This window comes from Talpa occidentalis, unplaced genomic scaffold (genome assembly GCF_014898055.3).
Source record: "Talpa occidentalis isolate TD23 unplaced genomic scaffold, MPIMG_talOcc4v2.1 talOcc4.10, whole genome shotgun sequence".
NCBI classification, from domain to species: Eukaryota; Metazoa; Chordata; class Mammalia; order Eulipotyphla; family Talpidae; genus Talpa; species Talpa occidentalis.
The window spans coordinates 36,716,815-36,736,258 of record NW_023600993.1 but is presented as its reverse complement, the minus strand read 5'-3'; the positions used below and the strand labels follow the sequence as shown (position 1 = coordinate 36,736,258).

General features: G+C 55.5%; 3 protein-coding genes across 5 annotated transcripts in view; 1 reads left to right on the top strand and 2 right to left on the bottom strand.

The window, feature by feature from the left end:
* Positions 1–422: 422 nt before the first annotated feature.
* On the bottom strand, positions 423–5,202 carry LOC119261180 (ubiquinol-cytochrome-c reductase complex assembly factor 5). Its single transcript, XM_037530403.2, has 2 exons — positions 4,915–5,202; positions 423–2,131 (listed from the first exon to the last, which is right to left on the bottom strand). The coding sequence occupies exons 1-2, from the start codon at positions 5,063–5,065 to the stop codon at positions 2,040–2,042; spliced, it is 243 nt and encodes an 80-aa protein (XP_037386300.1). The 5' UTR covers positions 5,066–5,202; the 3' UTR covers positions 423–2,039.
* Positions 5,203–7,603: 2,401 nt separating this feature from the next.
* NT5DC2 (5'-nucleotidase domain containing 2) lies at positions 7,604–16,683 on the top strand. Of its 2 annotated transcripts, none has more exons than XM_037530392.2 (14): positions 7,604–7,647; positions 12,018–12,202; positions 12,343–12,417; positions 12,670–12,725; positions 12,862–12,955; positions 13,173–13,301; positions 13,379–13,439; positions 13,518–13,620; positions 13,756–13,857; positions 14,038–14,119; positions 15,783–15,869; positions 15,960–16,100; positions 16,180–16,244; positions 16,327–16,683. In XM_037530392.2, exons 4-14 carry the CDS (start codon positions 12,679–12,681, stop codon positions 16,586–16,588), a joined length of 1,173 nt encoding a protein of 390 aa, XP_037386289.1. In that variant the 5' UTR covers positions 7,604–7,647; positions 12,018–12,202; positions 12,343–12,417; positions 12,670–12,678; the 3' UTR covers positions 16,589–16,683. The 2 variants fall into 2 exon arrangements, with proteins under 2 accessions (XP_037386289.1, XP_037386285.1); XM_037530388.2 differs by lacking the exon at positions 7,604–7,647 and adding an exon at positions 7,811–8,149.
* Positions 16,402–19,444, bottom strand: part of STAB1 (stabilin 1) — a 28,063-nt gene continuing 25,020 nt past the window's right edge. For both annotated transcript variants that reach the window (XM_037530360.2, XM_037530369.2), the window contains exons 58-70: positions 19,332–19,436; positions 19,058–19,165; positions 18,784–18,977; positions 18,546–18,690; positions 18,335–18,468; positions 18,082–18,247; positions 17,896–18,005; positions 17,681–17,800; positions 17,446–17,595; positions 17,264–17,368; positions 17,032–17,178; positions 16,839–16,955; positions 16,402–16,763 (exon numbers count right to left, since the gene is read on the bottom strand). In XM_037530360.2, the coding sequence (XP_037386257.1) occupies positions 16,707–16,763; positions 16,839–16,955; positions 17,032–17,178; positions 17,264–17,368; positions 17,446–17,595; positions 17,681–17,800; positions 17,896–18,005; positions 18,082–18,247; positions 18,335–18,468; positions 18,546–18,690; positions 18,784–18,977; positions 19,058–19,165; positions 19,332–19,436 (1,658 nt within the window). In that variant the 3' untranslated portion in view covers positions 16,402–16,706. The remainder of the gene's footprint in view (positions 16,764–16,838; positions 16,956–17,031; positions 17,179–17,263; positions 17,369–17,445; positions 17,596–17,680; positions 17,801–17,895; positions 18,006–18,081; positions 18,248–18,334; positions 18,469–18,545; positions 18,691–18,783; positions 18,978–19,057; positions 19,166–19,331; positions 19,437–19,444) is intronic.

Genomic DNA, 19,444 nt, shown 5'->3' with positions numbered 1-19,444 from the left:
AAGGTATCACCAGCTACTGCAACATCAGTTCCATCCCCATCCCCAGCCAGGGAGCTGACCCAAATGGTGCACAGACCTCTCCTGTCTCACCCGCTGCTCCCCTCAGCAGGGTTTTTCAGTAGATCGCCTGTTCTGCTCCCCATTGTCTGTGGTGCATCCTCTCACTCCCCACACCTCTGGCTTACACTTTAGTTCTTGTATGCATAAATCTTCAAAAAAAAAAAAAATTTCTTTTGGAAGCAAAGTTGTTTTTTTTTTTTTAAAGATTTATTTATTTGTGCATACAAGAGCTGGGGTACAGGCAGAGATGAGGTGAGAGGATTCACCAGAGACAGAGTGGGGAACAGAACAGGCAGACTGACTGAAACACACTGCTGAGGGGAGCAGCAGGTGAGACAGGAGAGGTCTGCTGCACCATGTGGGTTGTTTCCTAGCCGGCCGGGGATGGAACTTGTGCTGCAGAGGCTGCGATTGTGGAAGCAAAGTTTAAAAGCCTGCACCTTAGATGAATTTCTTACTCTGTCATCCATACTAACATGCTCTGTAAGTGTCTTCCATTTTAATACAATCTCTTTGGTATTCTGCTTGCATAAAATCGGGCATTGGCCCATCATCTTCAAAGATTGCCCTTCAATAAATAAGGATTCAAATGTTGTTTTTTTTTTAACCAAAAAGGAAAAAACTCGGGAAGAATTGACACAAAATTTAGGATAGTGATTCTCCTCAGTGGAGGCAGCAAGGTAGGCTAGGGAAGGAACCCACAGCAGACACAGATTTCCTGATGGTTTTTTAGTGTTCACTACTATTTTTTGTAAAAGGTGTGTTACATATTTTCTGTATCAAGTATTTGTAAAACTTGAAGGAAAACATGGAATAAGGCCATATAATTGAGACTCATACAATTTTAGTTTCTTCTGTAGCCATCTAATCACTAAAATTTTGCCTGTGAAGTTAGGTTTACCAGGAACTCTTTTAAGTGACACAAGTGCTGTTAGCCATCTCTGGTCTTCAAACTCAAGTCATCTCTCTGTGATGGCTGTAGAGTTTGCTTTAATGAGATGTGAATACTCATCAGTAGGTCTTTATTTAGACTGTAAGGGTTCTAAAATAAATGGACTTAGAAAAATATTCCTAGAAAATTTTAGGAAGAGACCATTAACTTGAGGATAACTTGTGGCCTTAAGTACCTTTTGCTTTATTCGTGAGCAATAGTTAGAAACTATTTTGAAGTGTAGTCTTCTTTAATATAGATACCTTCTTGTTTGAAATGATGTTGGATATGGTTAATGTAAACATGGAAAGATGCCTTTTCTTTTTCTACCAAGTGTCCCAAAGTTATTTTGGGTCAAATTGTAAAATCTCTCCAGTAGCTGAGCCTCTGATTTAGCTGATTGCTGTACGCTGTAAAGTTCACTTTCTTATGGAAGGAGCAGTATTTTTATCTTTAGCAGCAAGATGAAAGCAACATCATCACAGAGCGGTATGAAGCCTGATGTCCCCTAGTCCTCATGGAGGTCCAGCCCTTGTATGTTACTGGAGCCAGGCAAGGGAAGAGTTAATTTTGTTCACAAGAGCACTTAACGTAAGTAATGTGTGGTCAGTCAGAAACTCCCACCACCCTAACAAAATGTTTACAACTTAGTAGCTGGCAGATGTGTAATTAGCATAATTATCCTGATTTAAATTGTCTTGTAGTAAAGATCTTTTATGTCACCATTAAATCTGAATTCTGCAAAAAAGTGGATCAGGTATCATTTGTGGCCTAAAAACAAAGAAGTTCACAAACAATTGAAACTGCACTGAAAAGCAACTGATTGATCCTTCAATTTGTTAAACTATATTTCACAGACTAGTTTCATTGGGCAGATGTGTTCTAGGAGGAAATAATTTTCACTCAAGTGCTGTCCACAAATAACTTGGGAAGTATTCAAGCAGAGAGAAAAACTGAAAAATTCTTTGTAAAGGCAGTTGTGTATAAGAACAAGAAATCTGTAAAGTACATTCTTAATGGAGTTGAAACCAGTAGTAAAATTTAATAGTTACTTTATTGACTGCTGAAGTTCAGTCTCTGATGCATCTTCCAGCCTTTTCTGATATTGTCTCTCTGAGGCTTTTCTACGGTAGACATCATCTGTATCAAACAAAAAAATAATCTTAAGAGAAAAATAGATCTGAGTAATGTAACCAATAATCTGTCGCCTATTTCTGAATCTAAACATTAATGTTCAACTCAATACCAAAATAAACTTAATTTAAAACAAAAGTTAAATGAGGACTGTGTTAAGAGTTCGGAACTTCAACAGCAGGGTAAGAATTGCTGTCTTCAAAGATAGGATCATGTCCTACCATGCATCTTGGCAATGTTTTAAGATCTCCCTCACTTCCCTTTCCCCCCCACAATTCCTATTCTGCCCTCTGAAAGTATAACATTCTGCTCTGACCACATCTTCTACTACCTTCCTAACCCTCCTGTCCTTGGACCTCCTCCAATTTCCCCATATCTTTGGAACCTGAATTCCCTCCAGCTCCTTCTTGTTCTTTCTGCCCAAACCAGCTGAAGTTGCCTCTCCTGTCAATATCAGCGTCTTGACAAAACCCCAAGGAGTAATCCACCTTCCTTCATGCCTCACCCTGCCTGCTTTGCACTGCAGGGTCAACTGATGCATCTACCTATGTCTGGTTTCTTCAGTCATCACCCTGACTGCTCACCCAACCACAGATGGACATGAACTATTCTTCACAGAAAAGCATCAACAGTAAAGAATTCTTCATGAATTCCCACCTTCTCAAGGTCTACGGTATCTCCAGCCTCTTGTCACCCCACCTTCGCTGATTAGTATCAACATTATCTTCAAGTGGGGAGATGGAGGGCTTATTTTTCCTTCAGAGTCAAACTTACAAACCTGCTATCTTCTGTGATAACCCTCCTGATTTCCCTCCTTGCTGCTCTCAGCCACCCTGGGGCTTGACTCTTTCATCACAATCTGCTTGTTCCCCCTGCCTCAGCTGTGCTACCAGAGCCTCTACTCACTCCTAAGTCCAAACACCAAGCTCTATTAGTACTACCTCTGGAGTGTCCCTCTCTGCCTTCTTGGCATCTTTGATGTCCCCACCCTAGGCCATGCCACCATCTCAAATCTGGACAGTCACACAGGCTTAGTTCCTGCCATTCTCCACATGTTAATTCACTGGCACTTAAAACCCTTCAATCCTCTGAAATACATTCTTGGTTCTCCAGTCCTTTTGTGGTCCTGCCCAGGTACCTTTCTAACCACTTTACCTCTCCCTCTGCTTACTTGCTTCAGTCCCTCAAACATGATTTCACACCTTGTCTGCCCTTACCACTAGGGTATGTTGTAAACGTTTCATTTGGCTGACACCTACTCAATCTCAGGTCCTATGTGACACAATTTCTCCTGGAAGTCTGTACCAGCTAGTCCAACCAAGGCATTCCAACACAAATTCCTTTGCTTTTTTTCCTGCCCGCCCCCCTCCCCACATACACTTTCCTTTCAGAACATGACCACACATAGGAATTGTCTTTATGACTCTCCTCCCATTATCCCATTAGAGCTCTTTTGGTGTTGAGGCTCCCTTGCCTTGCTTCTTATATCCTCTATTAGTGCTTACTAAATAGTGATGAATGAATGGATGAACAGAGCTAAATAGTTTAGAAAGTACTAACAACTTTTTTAATGAGGGTTGGCAATTCCACCCTCAGTTATACCTGTTTCAGAAGGACAAAGCAGAAAGGAGCTAGGGGTTGGGAAGTCTTCCTAGAAGAAGAGGAACTAGCCTATACTGAGCTGCTCCTCACAAAGTAATGCCAAACTTCACAGTGCTGGGTTCTGCTGCTAATGACTGCCCTGTAAAGACAGTGGTAATAAGCTACGCCAAGCAGACCAAGTTCCCTATAGGGTTTGGACTTAAGAATCCAGAATACTGGGCCTCCTGGTGGCGCAGGGGTTAGACAGTGCTATCAACCTCTCTCCAGCCACAGGTGGCACGAGTTCGATCCCCCGCTGGCCAGGGAGCAACCCACATGGCGCTGCAGACCTCTCCTGTCTTGGCTACTACCCTCAGCAGTGTATTTCAGTACATCTGCCTGTTCTGCTCCCCAATCTCTGGTGAATATTCTCAACACCCCCGCACCTCCGGCTTACACCCCAGCTCTTGTATACATAAATAAATCTTTTTTTTTTTAAAGGCATGTATTATTTATTTATTTGTTTGTTTATACATTCACTGGGTACAGTCAGAAGCGCGGGAGGGTGAGAGAATTCACCAGAGCCAGAGCGGGGAGCAGAGCAGGCAGAAGGACCGAAGCACACTGCTGAGGGGAGCAGCGGGCGGCAGGGGAGGTCTGCGCGCCATGCGGGACCCTCCTCCGGTGGCCGGGGAGCAGCCGGGGATCGAACCGGCGCCGCAGAGGCTGCGGGCAGCTTCGCAACCCAGCGCTCAACCGCTGCGCCACCGGGGAGGCCCCATAAACAAATCTTAAAGAAAAAATTCAGACTACTGTCCGGTTAGCAGAAGTGTACATGAATCCTTAGGACCCCACCCACTTCTATGCTCTGTTCCGTAGGCGAAACCACTGTCAGAGGCAAGACGCAGGGCTGCACCAATGGAGGTCACCCTAAATGGGGTCACGTGCCCTTCTAAGTGCAAAGGTTTCAGGTTGAGCACCAATGTGCCTATATGTCGCCCCATTTACAGGAGAGCAGGGAGCAAGCGTTTCAGTGAAATGGAACTGCACTTGCCCTTCTGACCAAAGTAAAAGCAGCGCTGGGCTGGGCTGAGCTGTCCTGGATCGTAAAAAAATAGCCCACAGAGAATTGGGTCCCTCCCCGCCTCAGGCCTTCCTGAAAAGAAACGGAGACCGCTGCACCCTCACACACGCACACCCTCACTTACAGAAGGTCTCCTGGCCCACGCGCACTTTAATCATGATCCACTCCATCATTCCTCCCAGGACAAAGAAGAAGGGCAGGAACCTGTAGACGCCAAGTCGCTGCTTCCCGGGCACCCGCTGCAGAACCCGCCTCACCTGGGCCCTGGAAAACATGCTCGTGGAGAAGGGGCGCGGTGTAAGAGGGGCGGCGGGAGTTGCCACAGCCCCTAGACTGGCGAGCCTGGGTAATGCCGGTCCCTGCCGCGTTGGGCAGCAGGGGCGCCGCGGGACCCCGGGCCTGCGCCTCCGCCGGGCGGGTGGAGCGTGGGGAGCGCCCCGGCGGCTGCACCAATCGGGGCGCGGCGGAGTGCGCGTGCTCCGCCAGCCCCGCCAGCCCCGCCCGGGAGCCGGCGCAGGCGTCTGGGCCCTGGAGGCGGCGCGGCCCCCGGAGGCGGGGCCTCCACGTGGCCACCGTCCTGCCCGGGCTCCCCAGACCCCCGCCTCCGGGCAGCAGCCGAGGGCCGGAGTTGTGCGCCGCGCCCTTTCCACTGCCACCGCCATCTTTTTCCTAAAGGTCTGATGGAAACAGCGACCCTCTGGTGGACGGAACGTGAGTGCATTGTCTCTACTCCGGGGTCGTGAATGGCGGCGTTTCTGAAAATAACTGAATTTGATAGGCATTTGGCATTGCTGAAAGCTGAGCTTTATCATTACCGCAACAAAAGTCGAAACAAGTATTTGTGACAAACAACCCTAAAATTAATAAAAACCGTCCCAGTATGGGCCACGTACAGAGACTTGTAGGTGCTTTTTATGCATCATCTTACAATACCGCAGAAGGGGAGGATAAAGTGCTTGGGCTCCGCTCTGTCGTCAAACCACATCCCTGCTCCCCACAGGTTGCTGTGTGGTCTGTGCTTCAATTCCCTATTTCACAAAATGGAGACTTTTGGGGGGGGAGTGTGAGGATTTAGTGAGATAACGCCCAAAAAGCACTTAATATTGCTTTCAGCAGAGCAACTAATCAATTAACAGAAGCTATAATAATGATGATGATAATGATCTATTGTGTCCTAACTTTTTAGGTTTTCCTCAACCTAAGAACCTTGCCTTGATTTTTAAAGATTTATTTATACATACAAGAGTTGGGGTACAGGCCAGAGGCATGGGGGTGAGAGGATTCACCAGAGACAGAGCCGGGGAGCAGAACAGGCAGACTGACTGAAACACACTGCTGAGGGGAGCAGCCGGTGAGACAGGAGAGGTCTGCTGGGCCATGTGGGTTGTTCCCAGCTGGGGCTGCTGGTTGCTTCATAGGTTGCGTCTTAACCCCTTGTGCCACCAGGGAGGCCCGCCTTCATTTTTATGATCTCTTTTTATAGACTGGGACCTGCGAAGTTAAGAAATTAAGCAGCATACTGACTCCAAGGATTTCACCCTCTGAGTTGCCCTGATTGCTGAAGATGTCTGTAAGGAGTTGTCACCTCATACCTAAAAAAAACAGGGGAACAGCCTTGAAAAGGTACATCACTATTACACAATCCAAAAAAGCCAAATGAAAAACTTAAAGCCAAGAGTATGCTAATGTGAACACATGTACACAACCAAGCTAGAGAAGAGAAAAAGCACGCAGGATCCTGGAGGGTCTGTAGCGAGGTTTGCCCGAGCCGGGTCAGAGCAGCCATCTGGGCAACCTGCCTTCTGGCCCAACCCCATCCAGCGCGCACCTGCCTGGCTTCATTCTCATTTCTACTCGTGGCTCTGAGGACCAGAATTCGCAGAGTGCCCAACTTCCACCCAGAAGAGTCTTGCCTAAGTGTCGCTAGCGCCCCAATGTCAACCGTCACTGAGGCTCTGGGGTGCACAATACTTCTCCTTCCTACCCCATCCACCCCCCCTATACACGGGGCCCACCCTTCAGCCTCCATCCTGCACCAGCACCTGGCCCAGGCTCGGGTACACGGTAGGCCTTCAGCCCAGGTGCAGTGAATGTACCTCCATCCCTAAGCCCAGTGCATCCCCGTGGGGGCCCAGCTTCCCATCGACAGGGCCCGCGGTGCAGGGTCGACCTCCTCAGGACCCAGTGCACGGGCTGGTAAACGGACAGACTCAAAAAGGGTCTGAGTAGAAGAAACGCAGATGAAGAGTGGTTCCGAGTAGGAAGGAGTTTCCGTTGCAAAGTCTGGCGTCTTTCCTAGAAGGGACGGCGGCCTCTCAGGGGGTCTGCGCGGGGAGTGGGGCGGGTGGGCGCGGCCACTTACCGAGGCAGACCCCGGCAGGCGCAGTGACCCCGGGGCCTTAACACGCAGGGCCCGCCGCCCCGCGCGAGTTAAGAGGGATCACCTGTGCGAGGTCTTCCCCGTCCCGCCGAGCTAACTGGGATCACCTGTGTGAGGGGGCGGGCGGGGGCTGCCTCAGCGGAAGTCGGCCGCCCGGAGTGTCGGGGTCTCAGGGTGGGGCGGGCGCCGGGGAACGCGCGGGAAGGGCCCGAATTACTCGCTCAGCGAGTGGAGCGGACCGGGCTCTGCTCCGCGGGCAGCGGGCGGTCAGGACGGGGGTGGGGGGGGGCTGGACCCCGCAGAGAACGGGGGAGGGGCAAGGGCCTGGCCAAGGCGGAGGAAGGGGCGGGAGCGGAGACGACCCCGGGGTCGGGGTGGCCCCGCCACCCTGCGGCGCTCTCCTCCCCGCGCCCCGGCCGTCCGGAGCCTCGCGGCCGCGGCCGCTCCGAGGCCCTTCGACCTCCCGGGAGGGAAACGGTAAGAGCCGCCATCGCCGCGGAGGCGACCGGAGGGGGGCGCCGAGTCCTCCCTCGAGCGCGCCGGGGACGGGGGAAGGGGCCCGCCCCGCCCCGTCCCGGGACCTCCCGCCCCCGGGCCGAGGGGCGCGCCCATTGGCGGGCGGGCTGCTCGCGCCGCGCCCATTGGCCCGCTGCGGTGAGGGGCACGCGGCCACCGTGGCGGGCGCGCAGTCGGAGGGCGCCTGGCGGGCCGGCGGGCCGAGGGCTGCAGGGGCAGCGCGCGGCGGGCATGGCGGGTGCGGGCTTGCGGGCGGCCGCTCGGCGCTGGTTGCCGTGCGGAGGCCACGGAGGGCCGCGAGCCGCCTCGTCCTCACCCTCCTGCCCTGGCTGCGGCCCCCCGGGTCCCGGCGTCCACTGCCCGGGCGCTCCCCGCTCGGCGCCCTCCCCGGCGTCCGCTGGCGGCGCCGAGCCCAGCGCGCACCTGTGGGCTCGCTACCAGGACATGCGGAGACTGGTGCACGGTGGGTGAGCCGAAGTGGGGCGAGCGCCGCGGGGGTGTGCCCCGCTTCGAGGCAGACGCGTGCCGGGGCGACGAAGGGACCGACGGAACGCGCGGGCACCGCTCGCGAGGCGTCTGGGGCGCCGCTCTCCGGGGAAAGCGCCGGGACAGGGCTTGCCTGGGCCCGGGGGTCGTCCAGGGCCTCTGGGGATGCCCCGGCTCCCGACGGAGGGTGGGCGGGAGTTTTGCTCCGCGGCCGCGTCTGCAGGCGCTGCGGGTTCCTGAAGCGGCTAAGGGAATGCGAGCGCCCCCGCCTCCTTTCCTCTGGGTCCCGCCCGCCGTGAGGCCTCGGCGGAAACGCCCCCAACCCCTTGTTCTCCTGGGGACCTTTAGCTGGGGCGGGAGGACCGGAGACAAAGCCCGCCTGCGGCGGTGGCCAAACCTGGCGCCTGGGTTCTACTCGAGCTAAGCTGACTGCGACTGGACTTTTCAGATGCCTCCAGATTACCCTCTGGAGGTCGAGTCACTCTTAGTCCCCGAGGTGACGGTTTTGGAGAAAGGAGACCAAGTGACCCCAGCCCCTGGAATCCTGAAGGGCTGTTGCATGCTTAGCCAGGGCCCTTAACTGCCTCTTGTCCTCTTCCTCTGCAAAATGGGCTGATGGCCTCTCCAGAGCGCAGCCTGGGGCACTGACACCTGTGGGTTCGTGTCTGGGGCCCTGCCTCTGCCAGACAGCTGTGGTTTGGGTCTGACCCCGTCCCTGACCAGCTGGATGACCCTTGGCGGGCCTCACCCTCTCATATCCTTTATGTCTTCAGATGAAAAACACAATCCTGGGACCTCAGTAGCTAGGCAAGAAGGGGCAGGAGAGTTTCTGGAGGAGCCCCCAGAGGTAACATGGCTTTCATTGTCTGATAAGACAAAGTGGCCTGTTCAGAAAGATTCCAACTGAGTGAAAGGGGCCTTCCGCTGCAGCTGAGTAGAGACCTAGTGGCCAGTACGCCCTTCTTGAGAAGCTGAAGGCAAAAAAGTTCAGTCACCTGAGGAATGATGGGTTTGAAACTTACGGCCTCTATCCGGTGCCCCCAATCTCAATGGAGGGGCAAGTCCTGGGGTGCTGCTCACGGAGATTACTAGCCTGGGCCTGGAGAAGGCCCCCTGTGGAGCAACCTGAGAAGCCTGCTTTGTGGTTGGGGGGAGGGGCACGGATTGTTTTGTGCTTTGCCACTCAGGACCCACCAGATCTTGATGTAAAAGGGGCAAGGTCGTTTCCAAGATGCCATGATGAGCGCCAGGATGAGTCAGCCTTGTATCGCTGTGTCCCCTTCCGACTGAGTTTTCTAGGGGAGAGAGTCTGGGCGTTGAGATAGGCCTGTAGGCAAAACTTTCCCAGGGAGCCAGGCTTCAGGCCAGCCCCTGCCCCCAGCGACAGTGTGGTGTCTTTGGGAGACTAGGCTGAGGGGCAGAGTGTTAAGAAAGGTGGGCTGACCAGATTTCAAAGCTCAATCCCGCGGCTACTGCTGGATGATTTGGAGCAAGTGTCTTTACCCCTCTAAACCCATTGTTCCTCTGGACAATGGAGTAGTAAGTGTGGCTACCTCACAAGACTGAAGTGAGGATTGAATAAGATGAGCCTGGGGGGGCCTCCCTGGTGGCGCAGCAGGTTGAACACAGCACTGTGAGATTGTAGCTTCTGCAGCGCCGGTTCGATTCCCGGCCGGCCAGGGAGATTCCCACATGGTGCAGCAGACCTCTCCTGTCTCGCCTGCCGCTCCCCTCAGCAGTGTATTTTGGTCCTTCTGCCTGCTCTGCTCCCCGCTCTGGCTCTGGTGAATTCTCTCACCCTCCCGTGCCTCCCAGTGCTTGTAAAAATAAATAAATCTTTAAAAAAAAAAAAAAGAGCCTGGGGGCCTAGTGTATACTGCCCCAAGAGTCATATGTGGTCTCCAAGAACTCAGGATCGTGGGAAGGACAAGGCCCAGAGTCCTAGTGACACCGATAAGGAACATGTCAGAAGCACCTCTCTAGAAAGCCGAAATCGTCTGGGTCGCTCATGTTTCCAGGAGCAGCTGCTCTGTGTTACAGCCACTAGAGGAACCGGACACACCTGTTCCCACCCATGCCCTGCATTTGGCTCCCAAGGAAAGGGGGTAGGGGCAGAGCCTGTGCTCTAAAGGGGCCTCTGAGGAGAATGTCTGGAGCATGGGAGCAAGTGAGTGTCCACCTCTGAGCATAGGCAGCTGCCAGGCTTGCTGCATGGCCAAGGGCTTCTGCTTCCATGTCTGAGGGGTTGTGACTAAAATAGAAGGCCCTAAAGCTTGGGTGGATGGGCTTTAGCCAAGGGAATATAAGACCACCTGGGGCTCCTGCAACACAGTGCCCCTTGCATATCTAGTCCTGCCTATACCCCTCTGTCTCCCTGAAACTCCTGCTTCAGGAGTGATGCAGGGAAGTTAGGGACAGGGAGGTGGTGGCTCATGATATTTCCTGGCTCTAGCCCAGGAAATATTACTAATTATGACAGGTGGGACGTATGAAGTTGGGTCCTCAGCCCAGTCTGGTCTCCTCTGACTGTCACTGTCACCACAGACGGGACATTCCCAGCGGGTGCAGTCGGCTGTGTGGCCCACGTTAAGCAGAATGGACTCTGGGGCCCCAAGGAGCCGGCTGAGGCACATGGCTCTTTAATCCTTCACAGTCAAGAATGCAGGGTGGAAGTTCTTCACATAGCACCTTCCATGTGACTTTTATTTTAAAGATTTATTTATGCATACAAGAGCTGAGATGCGGGGGGTGAGAGGATTCACCAGAGACAGAGTGGGGAGCAGAACAGGCAGACTGACTGAAATACGCTGCTGAGGGGAGCAGTGGGCGAGGCAGGAGAGGTCTGCTGCACCATATGGGCCACCTCCCTGGCCAGGATCGAACTCTTGCTGCAGTGGCTGAGCATTTTTTCATAGTGCTGCGTCTTAACCCCTTGCGCCACCAGCGAGGCCCCCCCATATGACTCTTGGCATTCTGTAAACTGGTACACTTTTCACTCCGCCTTTAAAAACAAGCAAACTAAAGGCCAACAAAAGGAGGCGAGGTCATAGCCAGTAGAGGGAGGTCTTGGTATAGTGTCTGTCACCACAAAGCCACGCCCTTTCCTCATTCACCTCACCGATTGCACAGATGGGGAAATTAAGGCAGATGAGCCCGGGGGCCCCCTCAGCCTCAGCCGGCTCCTTGGGGCCCCAGAGTCCATTCTGCTTAACGTGGGCCACGCAGCCGACTGCACCCGCTGGGAATGTCCTGTCTGTGGTGACCGTGACAGTCAGAGGAGACCAGACTGGGCTGACAACTGAGGAGGCAACTTCATACGTCCCACCTGTCATAATTAGCAATGTTCCCTGGCTAGAGCCAGCAAATGTCATTATGTGGGGTAGCAGGCAGCTGAAATCCAATTAGAGGGGCCTCACTCCATGGGCTGGGGCAGGTGTTTGGAACTGGCAGCCTGAGCAGCAGGAGTGCTACCCAAGAGTCCCCACCCCAGTAATGTTCCTAATCCCCAACCCCAGCTTCCAGTGGGTGAAAAGGGCCATCAGAACTTAGCGTGTGTCTGGTGGGGCTTATGAAAGCCTCGAGGAGGCAGGGGCTTACAACCCAGGTCACAGGTAGAGTTCCAGCCATGCTCTTTGCCCATTGCTAGCTCTGCCTTATCCCAGCCACGTAACCCTGGACAGGTAACTTCTTTGGGGTGAGGGCTGGCCTGGAGTTCGGCCATGTGTAGTGTTGCGTTCGTGTGGTTGAGTGGAGACTCCCAGGGTCGGGCCCCTGGAAAGTGCTTGGGAACCATTTGCAGCTGCTGTGATCTTCATCCTCCTCAAACTTGCATCTCCTTCCTCTAGACCTCCTGCCCCCTGAGGTCTGCAGTCTCCTGAACCCAGCAGCCATCTATGCCAACAATGAGATCAGCCTTCGCGATGTTGAAGTCTATGGCTTTGACTATGACTACACGCTGGCCCAGTACGCAGATGCACTGCACCCCGAGATCTTCAATGCTGCCCGTGACATCCTGATTGAGCACTACAAGGTATGGCTAGCTGGGCAGGGGTCCCAGCCCTGGAGTCCTAACCCCAGGCTGAGTAGTGGAGCTTACCTGGGAGGTGGCTGCCTACCCAGCAGTTCCAGCAGTGCCTCTGGCTCAGGCCTGGTCTGCTTTTCTCCCGACAGTACCCAGAAGGGATTCGAAAGTATGACTACAACCCTAGCTTTGCCATCCGTGGCCTCCACTATGACATTCAGAAGGTGAGTGATTACTCTTTCCGGCCTCTCCTGACTGGATGTGTATAGGGCTGCTTTTAACCAGCCCCCTTGCCTTACAGGAGGTTCTCATCTGTATACCCCACTGGCCTCAAAACGAGCTTCCTTTGGTTGTGCACATACATAATTCCCTTCGTACCACCCAGTTGGGGCTTCACCATGGGGGCTGGAGGAGGCTGGCTCAGGACTAATGGCAAACTCTCCTCACTGCCCATTCTGCTTCCCTGCTGCCCCCAGAGCCTTCTGATGAAGATCGATGCTTTCCATTACGTGCAGCTGGGGACAGCCTACAGGTCAGTGCTGACTCCGCCCGCACTTTTCCCAGCCTGCTGCTCCAGGTCCACACTGTGCTGCCTCACCCCACTGTCCCCGACCCTGCTCTGTGGCCTGGGCTCAGGACTGTTTTCAACTGATGGTCTGTCCACACAGGGGCCTCCAGCCTGTGCCGGATGATGAGGTGATCGATCTCTATGGAGGCACTCAGCACATCCCGCTGTATCAGATGAGTGGCTTCTACGGCAAGGTACTTGCTCTGTCTGCCGCTGCCCAGGGCAGCCCAGCTGAGCGATCTCCCTGTAGGTGCTCACTCCCTGGGCCTACACCCCAGCGGGCCCTCCCTGACCCACAAACTACACCCCGCTGCCAGTGTCCCAAGGCAGAGTCAGAGCTTTTGATCACCTAGGCTGGGGTGGTGGGGAGGGAGGGGTGACTACGATGGTCACCCCCACCCCCTCCCCCAGGGTCCCTCCATCAAGCAGTTCATGGACATCTTCTCGCTGCCTGAGATGGCGCTGCTGTCCTGCGTGGTGGACCACTTCCTGGGCCATGGCCTGGAGTTCGACCAGGCACACCTCTATAAGGATGTGACGGTGAGGAGACTGGATCTGCCTCTCAGGGTAGCGGGGAAGGTTTCCCACCGCACTGTTTCATACACCCCCACCCCCAGGATGCCATTCGAGATGTGCACGTGAAAGGCCTCATGTACCAGTGGATTGAGCAGGACATGGGTAAGGGAGGACAGTAACCCTGCTGTGGCCTGCCTGGCAGGGTGAGGGCTGGTCCTCATAGATCCCTCTTGCCCTTAGAGAAGTACATCCTGAAAGGGGAGGAGACATTTGCCGTCCTGAGCCGCCTGGTGGCCCATGGGAAACAGCTATTTCTCATCACCAATAGTCCTTTCAGTTTTGTGTAAGTTCCTGCCCCACTGTGGGGGTGGGGGGGAGGCCGAGGGGGCCCGGGGGGGGCAGCACAGAGGCCTGGGTGGGGGTGGGCAGGCCTGGAGCTCCCCTCAGACCACCTGCTACCTGTCCCACCTCTACCCAGGGACAAGGGAATGCGGCACATGGTGGGTCCTGACTGGCGTCAACTTTTTGATGTGGTTATCGTCCAGGCTGACAAGCCCAGCTTCTTCACTGACCGGCGCAAGTATGGGCCTGATGGGCAGTTGGGCTGGGGAGCTGGGGCTGAGGCTTCATCCCATCCTTTGCTGATACCCCTTTATGCTTGGGGTGGACACACTCCCACATGAGCAGATGGGTGTGCGGAGGAGGGTGTAGCCCATCTTGCCACAGACTGGAAATCAGTCCCTTCATCTCCACCCCACAGACCTTTCAGAAAACTTGATGAGAAGGGCTCGCTCCAGTGGGACCGAATCACCCGCCTGGAGAAGGGCAAGATCTATCGGCAGGTGAGAGCCATTTAAGTGGGAGTAGACCTGGTAGGGAGCAGGGGGGAGGGACAAACAGGGCCTAGCAAAGGCCCAGTCTGTGGAGAGGGCGAGGAAGTGACACAGCCGTCTAGGCACGGAGCAGCCCCCACACATCTGCTGTGGGTCCATTTCCTCACCATGTGGGCTTGGGTGCAAGGGCCCCCAGAATAGTTACCAGGGTGCAGGCCTCTTGGCCAGTCTGCCTCCATTTGAATTCTAGTTCCATTACTCTGTGACAGGGTTGTAGCAGAAGCCCTTAAATTGAGAATTCACTAAGCAATGGCACCATTGTTACTTGGGGCTGAGTACTCTGCTGCAGCCTAACAATCCTAGTTGGGGTCCCTGGGCTGAGCTGGCGGGAGTAGCTCACAGACCTCTGAGGAAGAGCCTCTTCCTGACTGGCTACATGACAGGGTTCCTTGTCCTGAGGGCCAGGAGGGCTATGAGCATGAGGTGATTAAGGCATTTGGCCCTGAATGGAATGTGGAAATCCTGCCTAAGCTGGGTTTCTTAGGGGTGGGAGTTCTGGAGGCTGGGAATAGTGGGGAGCCACAGGGCAGATACCGGACCTGCAGGCTGTCCTCCCACCCCTGCTGGTCCCCTGCTCTCTGTAACTGGGCTTTTAGCCCTCAACTCTGAGTGAAACGCCTTCGGCATCTTCACTAAGCCTGAAGGTCATGCACTTTTGTGGCGACATGTGACTTTCTCTTCCTTGGTAGCTTTTTTTTCTGCCTGATGTTCTGAAATCCCATTGTGTGGGATTAGGGTATAGGGTATAGGACCCTCATTGAATCTCCTCTTTCTTTGTGCTCGCTCCCATTTCCTGTTGTTGGACCGACCCTCAGACTCTACTCTGCCTCAGCACCTGCCCCTCAAGGTTGATTCTTTTGGTTCAGGGTGTATTCTCAGCATTCCACCTTCTGTTGCTGCCCTCTTCGGTGGACTCCCCGTTCCTCAGCCTCGCCACTCGAGCCTGTTTTATAGTGAACTCTTTCCCAACCACCTGTAGCTCCTGGCTGTCCTCGCCTGGGCTCTTGCGGGCACAGCTGCTCTAGCCACTCCATTTGGCTGGTGTCAATTCCCGCTTCTGGGCTGTGGGGTCCCGCGCTTCCTGCTCTGGGTTCCCTCCATTTGTTCTCCCCTGGGAGTGTCCCTCTCTTGTATTTGAGCCTGACTGAGTGTTCTCATCTTTTTTCCAGTTTTGGAGCAGGAGGGAGAGATGATCTCAAAGTAGGTCTGTCATTGGTTTGCCGAGTCCCTCTGGACTCAGGCTGGGGAGGCCAGGAAGGACTTCAGGGCCATGGGGTTGCTGCTCTAATTTGTTTCCCATAAAGACTGGACTCGATCCCTAGCCTGGGGTGAGGCCACAGGGAGGGGAAGCACAGGGCACCATGCCAGGCCTACAGGAGACCTTCCTTCAGTGGGCAGAACCCCCACTTCCTGAGTGTGATGGGGAGGTGATAAGGGCCAGAGCCTGGAGGAGGCAGTGAGGCCACGGGAAAGGGCAGCCCAGCATCCGGCTGGAGGGGCCTCGCTGCCTCTGGGAATTTGGGAGAACTGATGGATAACAAGGCCTGGGTCTAGCAGCCCCATGGAAACTTGGCATACTTGGCTCAGCGTTCTCCCTCTCTCCTCTCCCTAGGGAAACCTGTTTGATTTCCTGCGCCTGACAGAATGGCGTGGGCCCCGTGTGCTCTACTTTGGAGACCACCTCTACAGTGATCTGGCGGTAAGGGGGCAGGACTGGGCCATAGGGGGAGAAAGGAAGGAGGCAACCTCCCATCTAGCGCTGAAGAATTCCCACCGTCCCACCCTCCAGGATCTCATGCTGCGGCACGGCTGGCGCACAGGTGCCATCATCCCCGAGCTGGAGCGCGAGATCCGCATCATCAACACAGAGCAGTACATGCACTCGCTGACGTGGCAGCAGGCGCTCACAGGGCTGCTGGAGCGCATGCAGGTGCGGGGGTGGCTGGACTATCTGGCGAGGGACCGGGTCTGCCACCTAGCCACACCCAGTGTACATTTTGTCCCCCCAGACCTACCAGGATGCAGAGTCTCGGCAGGTGCTGGCTGCCTGGATAAAGGAGCGGCAGGAGCTAAGGTGGGCAGAGTGGGGCCAGGGCAGGAGTCCAGGCCCAGCCCCCTCCTGTGCCCTCCCTAAGCTCCCATGTCTCCCTCCCCAGGTGCATCACCAAGGCCCTGTTCAACGCTCAGTTTGGGAGCATCTTCCGCACTTTCCACAACCCCACCTACTTCTCCAGGCGTCTCGTGCGCTTCTCCGACGTCTACATGGCCTCCCTCAGCTGCCTGCTCAACTACCGTGTGGACTTCACCTTCTACCCGCGGCGCACACCCCTGCAGCACGAGGCACCACTCTGGATGGACCAGCTCTGCACCGGCTGCATGAAGACGCCATTCCTCAGTGACATGGCCCACATCCGCTGAAGGCACCTTTATTGTCTTGGAACAGGTCCAGCCCCTCCTGCCCCACCCACTCTGGGCATCTGTCCAGACAGGCAATAAAAGTGGTCTCTCCCCTGCTCGTGCCTTCACTTCAGCCACATCACTTGACAGAGAGAATCCTCTGGGTGTCAGGGAAGTCTTCCTCCAGGAGCGAGTCCTGTGGGAAGGACTGTTTGTGGCTGGACCAAGACCAGACCTGGGGTCCCCCTCCACGTCTACTCCCCAGACTCACATCAAAGGGCTCACAGAAGGCATCATTGCTGCCAAAGACAGGGTTGGGGACAGAGACCAGGGTTGGACTGGTCCCTTCCTGCCATGGGGAGAAGTCGTCCTCAGCATCATCTTCAGCCTGGGAAAAGAAGGGTGAGTAGTGAGGGGCCTCAAGCAAGATCCATGGGCCCAGGTCCCTGTCAACCCCACCTTACCTGGAAGGCAGAGAAGCCAAAACCTGTGGCCTTGCCTCGGGCACGAAGGTAGAAGGCGCCAGCCACCAGACCAAGCAGTCCTCCAGCCGCTACCACAGCCCCCACACCTGCTGCCACCTGTGGGGCCTCAGGTCTTACCACAGCCCGCTGCAAACAGAAAGGGTTGCAAGGACCTGGCCAAAGCTGTCTCCCTGCCCCTTGCTGTTCTGCCTCGCCCACGCCCATAACTCACAGGCTGTGGGGGTGCCAGGAGAGGATGAGCCAGAGCATGGATGATGCCATTGAAGGCCATGATGTCCCACACAATGACACGGCTGACCACAACTGCCCCCGGGGCCTGTCAGGAGACCAGAGTCAGGCCCAGTGGGTGAGTGAGGGCTGGTGCCAGCAGGGGAGAACAGTATCCTGACTTACCACAGGGGCCCAAGAACTATTGTCAGGGTCTGTATCACTTATAATGAGCCTGAGGCCTGAGTGGGCCGGGAGCAAGGTACCATGGCTGGCGTTGGTGCTCAGGAAGGTGATGTTGGAGGCGTGCAGCTCCAAGTCCGGGCCACTCAGTGTCTGTGGGCAAATCAAGGCCTACTGGCCTAGGCCAGCCAGAGAAGGCGGAGTCGTGCCCTGCTCTACCCACACACCCACTGGTTACCATGTTGTCCACAAAGCCTTCATTGACCGGTACGAAGAGTGTCTTATAGGTGCGCTCATCATTCAGGAAGTCCAAGAAGTCGAGACCCCGTGAGGTGGCATTGGCATAGCCCAGCAGCATCTGTGATGGTGGGGAGATAGGGCTGTGGGCAGGCTCCCTTCCCAGGGAACCCAACTGTCTCACATCCCCACTTCTGAGGCCAGGCTGCTCCATACACCATAGAAGGTGGAGAAGTTGGCAGTGGTGGCCAGTACATCGAGCAGCTTCCCATTGCACGTGCTGGTCCCATCACCCACGAAACCATCACGGCATCGGCAGGCCACATCTGCACGAAAGGCAGGTCAGTGGGTTGGTGGATTTGTGGGCAGGGCAGGGACTCGGGTATGGTGGGGTAAATGCACCTTGCACACGGTAGCAGTAGGCGTCCCAGTGCTCCGACTTGTTCTCACGGGTGCCCAGGCTGACTATGCCCACCCGACCGTCACCACAGTCTGGCGCAGGGAAAACAACCGGGTGTGCAGCAGAGCCGTTGGCCAGCCAGCCCACGAGGCACAGGTGGAAGCCCAGCTGTAGGGGCAGGAGGGGATGCTTAGACCCAAGGCCCAACTTGAAGGGCCCCACGGACTTGACTCCAGACTCCCAGGCTCTACGCACCTGCTGGGCAGCAGAGAGCTGAAGGAGTGAAGCAAGAACAGCTCCTTGAGCCCCACATGCCGCCTTGGCCTCTGAGAAGTTCAGGCCATAAGGGCCACTGGTGGCCTGGAGGTGGAAGACACCAGCCCGTTTCTCTGCAGAAGGGAGGGATGCGTGGTCAGCCGCCAGCCCCAAGGTAAAGCAGAGACACAGGAGTGGGCAGGGAACACACCCTGGAAGTGCAGGTCAGTGCACGTGGCATCTGCGTGACAGGGTGGCGGCTGGTCCAGGCAGCGGTCCACAGGTGGCTCTGACTCCTCCAGGCACTGCAGTCCATCACCCACGTAGCCAGCATGACACACACAGCGCCGTGTGTTCTGGGGGCAGGGTAGTAGATGGTGCCCTTTAGGGACTGGGGGAGCTATTCTGAGGGGCCTCCCTACCTGGCTGCTTTGCTCCCGCTTGCTTACTGGGCCGGTGTTCAGGCAGTCGGCGTGTTCACTACAGCCCCCTCGGTGGCCATCTGCGCATGGGTCACGGGCCCGGCAACTCCAGCCATCACCCTCATAGGCAGGCAGGCAGGTGCAGGTGACCACCGTGCCTACCTGGCTGCAGTTGGCATGCTCACTACAGCCACCACGCCCATCCTGGCATAGGTCTGCCACTGGGAGAGAGGAGAGTGGTTGATCCAGGTGACATGAGGGCGTGGGACATTCCCAATAATGTCCCCACGCACGTGCTCACCTGTGCACACTCGGCCGTCCCCTTCGTAGCCCAGGCTGCACTCGCAAACGTTCCCCACTCGGCACACAGCCTGGGGTGCACAGGGTGGGGTGCACACAGGCTGCAGCTCTGTCCCACAGGGCCCATGCCACAGATAACGTTAGTCGCTGCCCTCTGGGATGACCCCCTTCCATCCACCTTCAGTGCCCCCACTGAGTGTGCAGCTGGGGCATGCACTGGTGTGTGCAAGTGTATTCAAGGGTGCAGGGTGGGCATAAGCTTGAGGGCCACTCACCCAGCTGCACCTCACAGCGAGACCCCGTCCAACCCTCTTCACAGAAGCAAGAACCAGAACCCCCAAGGCCATCATCACAACGACCATGGGAGGTGCAGTGGCAGGCTGGGGAG

Coding starts and splice junctions, on each gene's coding strand:
- LOC119261180 (XM_037530403.2), bottom strand. CDS start 5,065: ATGTTTTCCAGGGCCCAGGTGAGGCGGGTTCTGCAGCGGGTGCCCGGG. Junction 2,132..4,914: donor CGTGGGCCAGGAGACCTTCT/GTAAGTGAGGGT, acceptor TGTTTGATACAG/ATGATGTCTACCGTAGAAAA.
- NT5DC2 (XM_037530388.2), top strand. CDS start 7,918: ATGGCGGGTGCGGGCTTGCGGGCGGCCGCTCGGCGCTGGTTGCCGTGC. Junction 12,203..12,342: donor TCCTGATTGAGCACTACAAG/GTATGGCTAGCT, acceptor TTCTCCCGACAG/TACCCAGAAGGGATTCGAAA. Junction 15,870..15,959: donor ACCTCTACAGTGATCTGGCG/GTAAGGGGGCAG, acceptor CCCACCCTCCAG/GATCTCATGCTGCGGCACGG.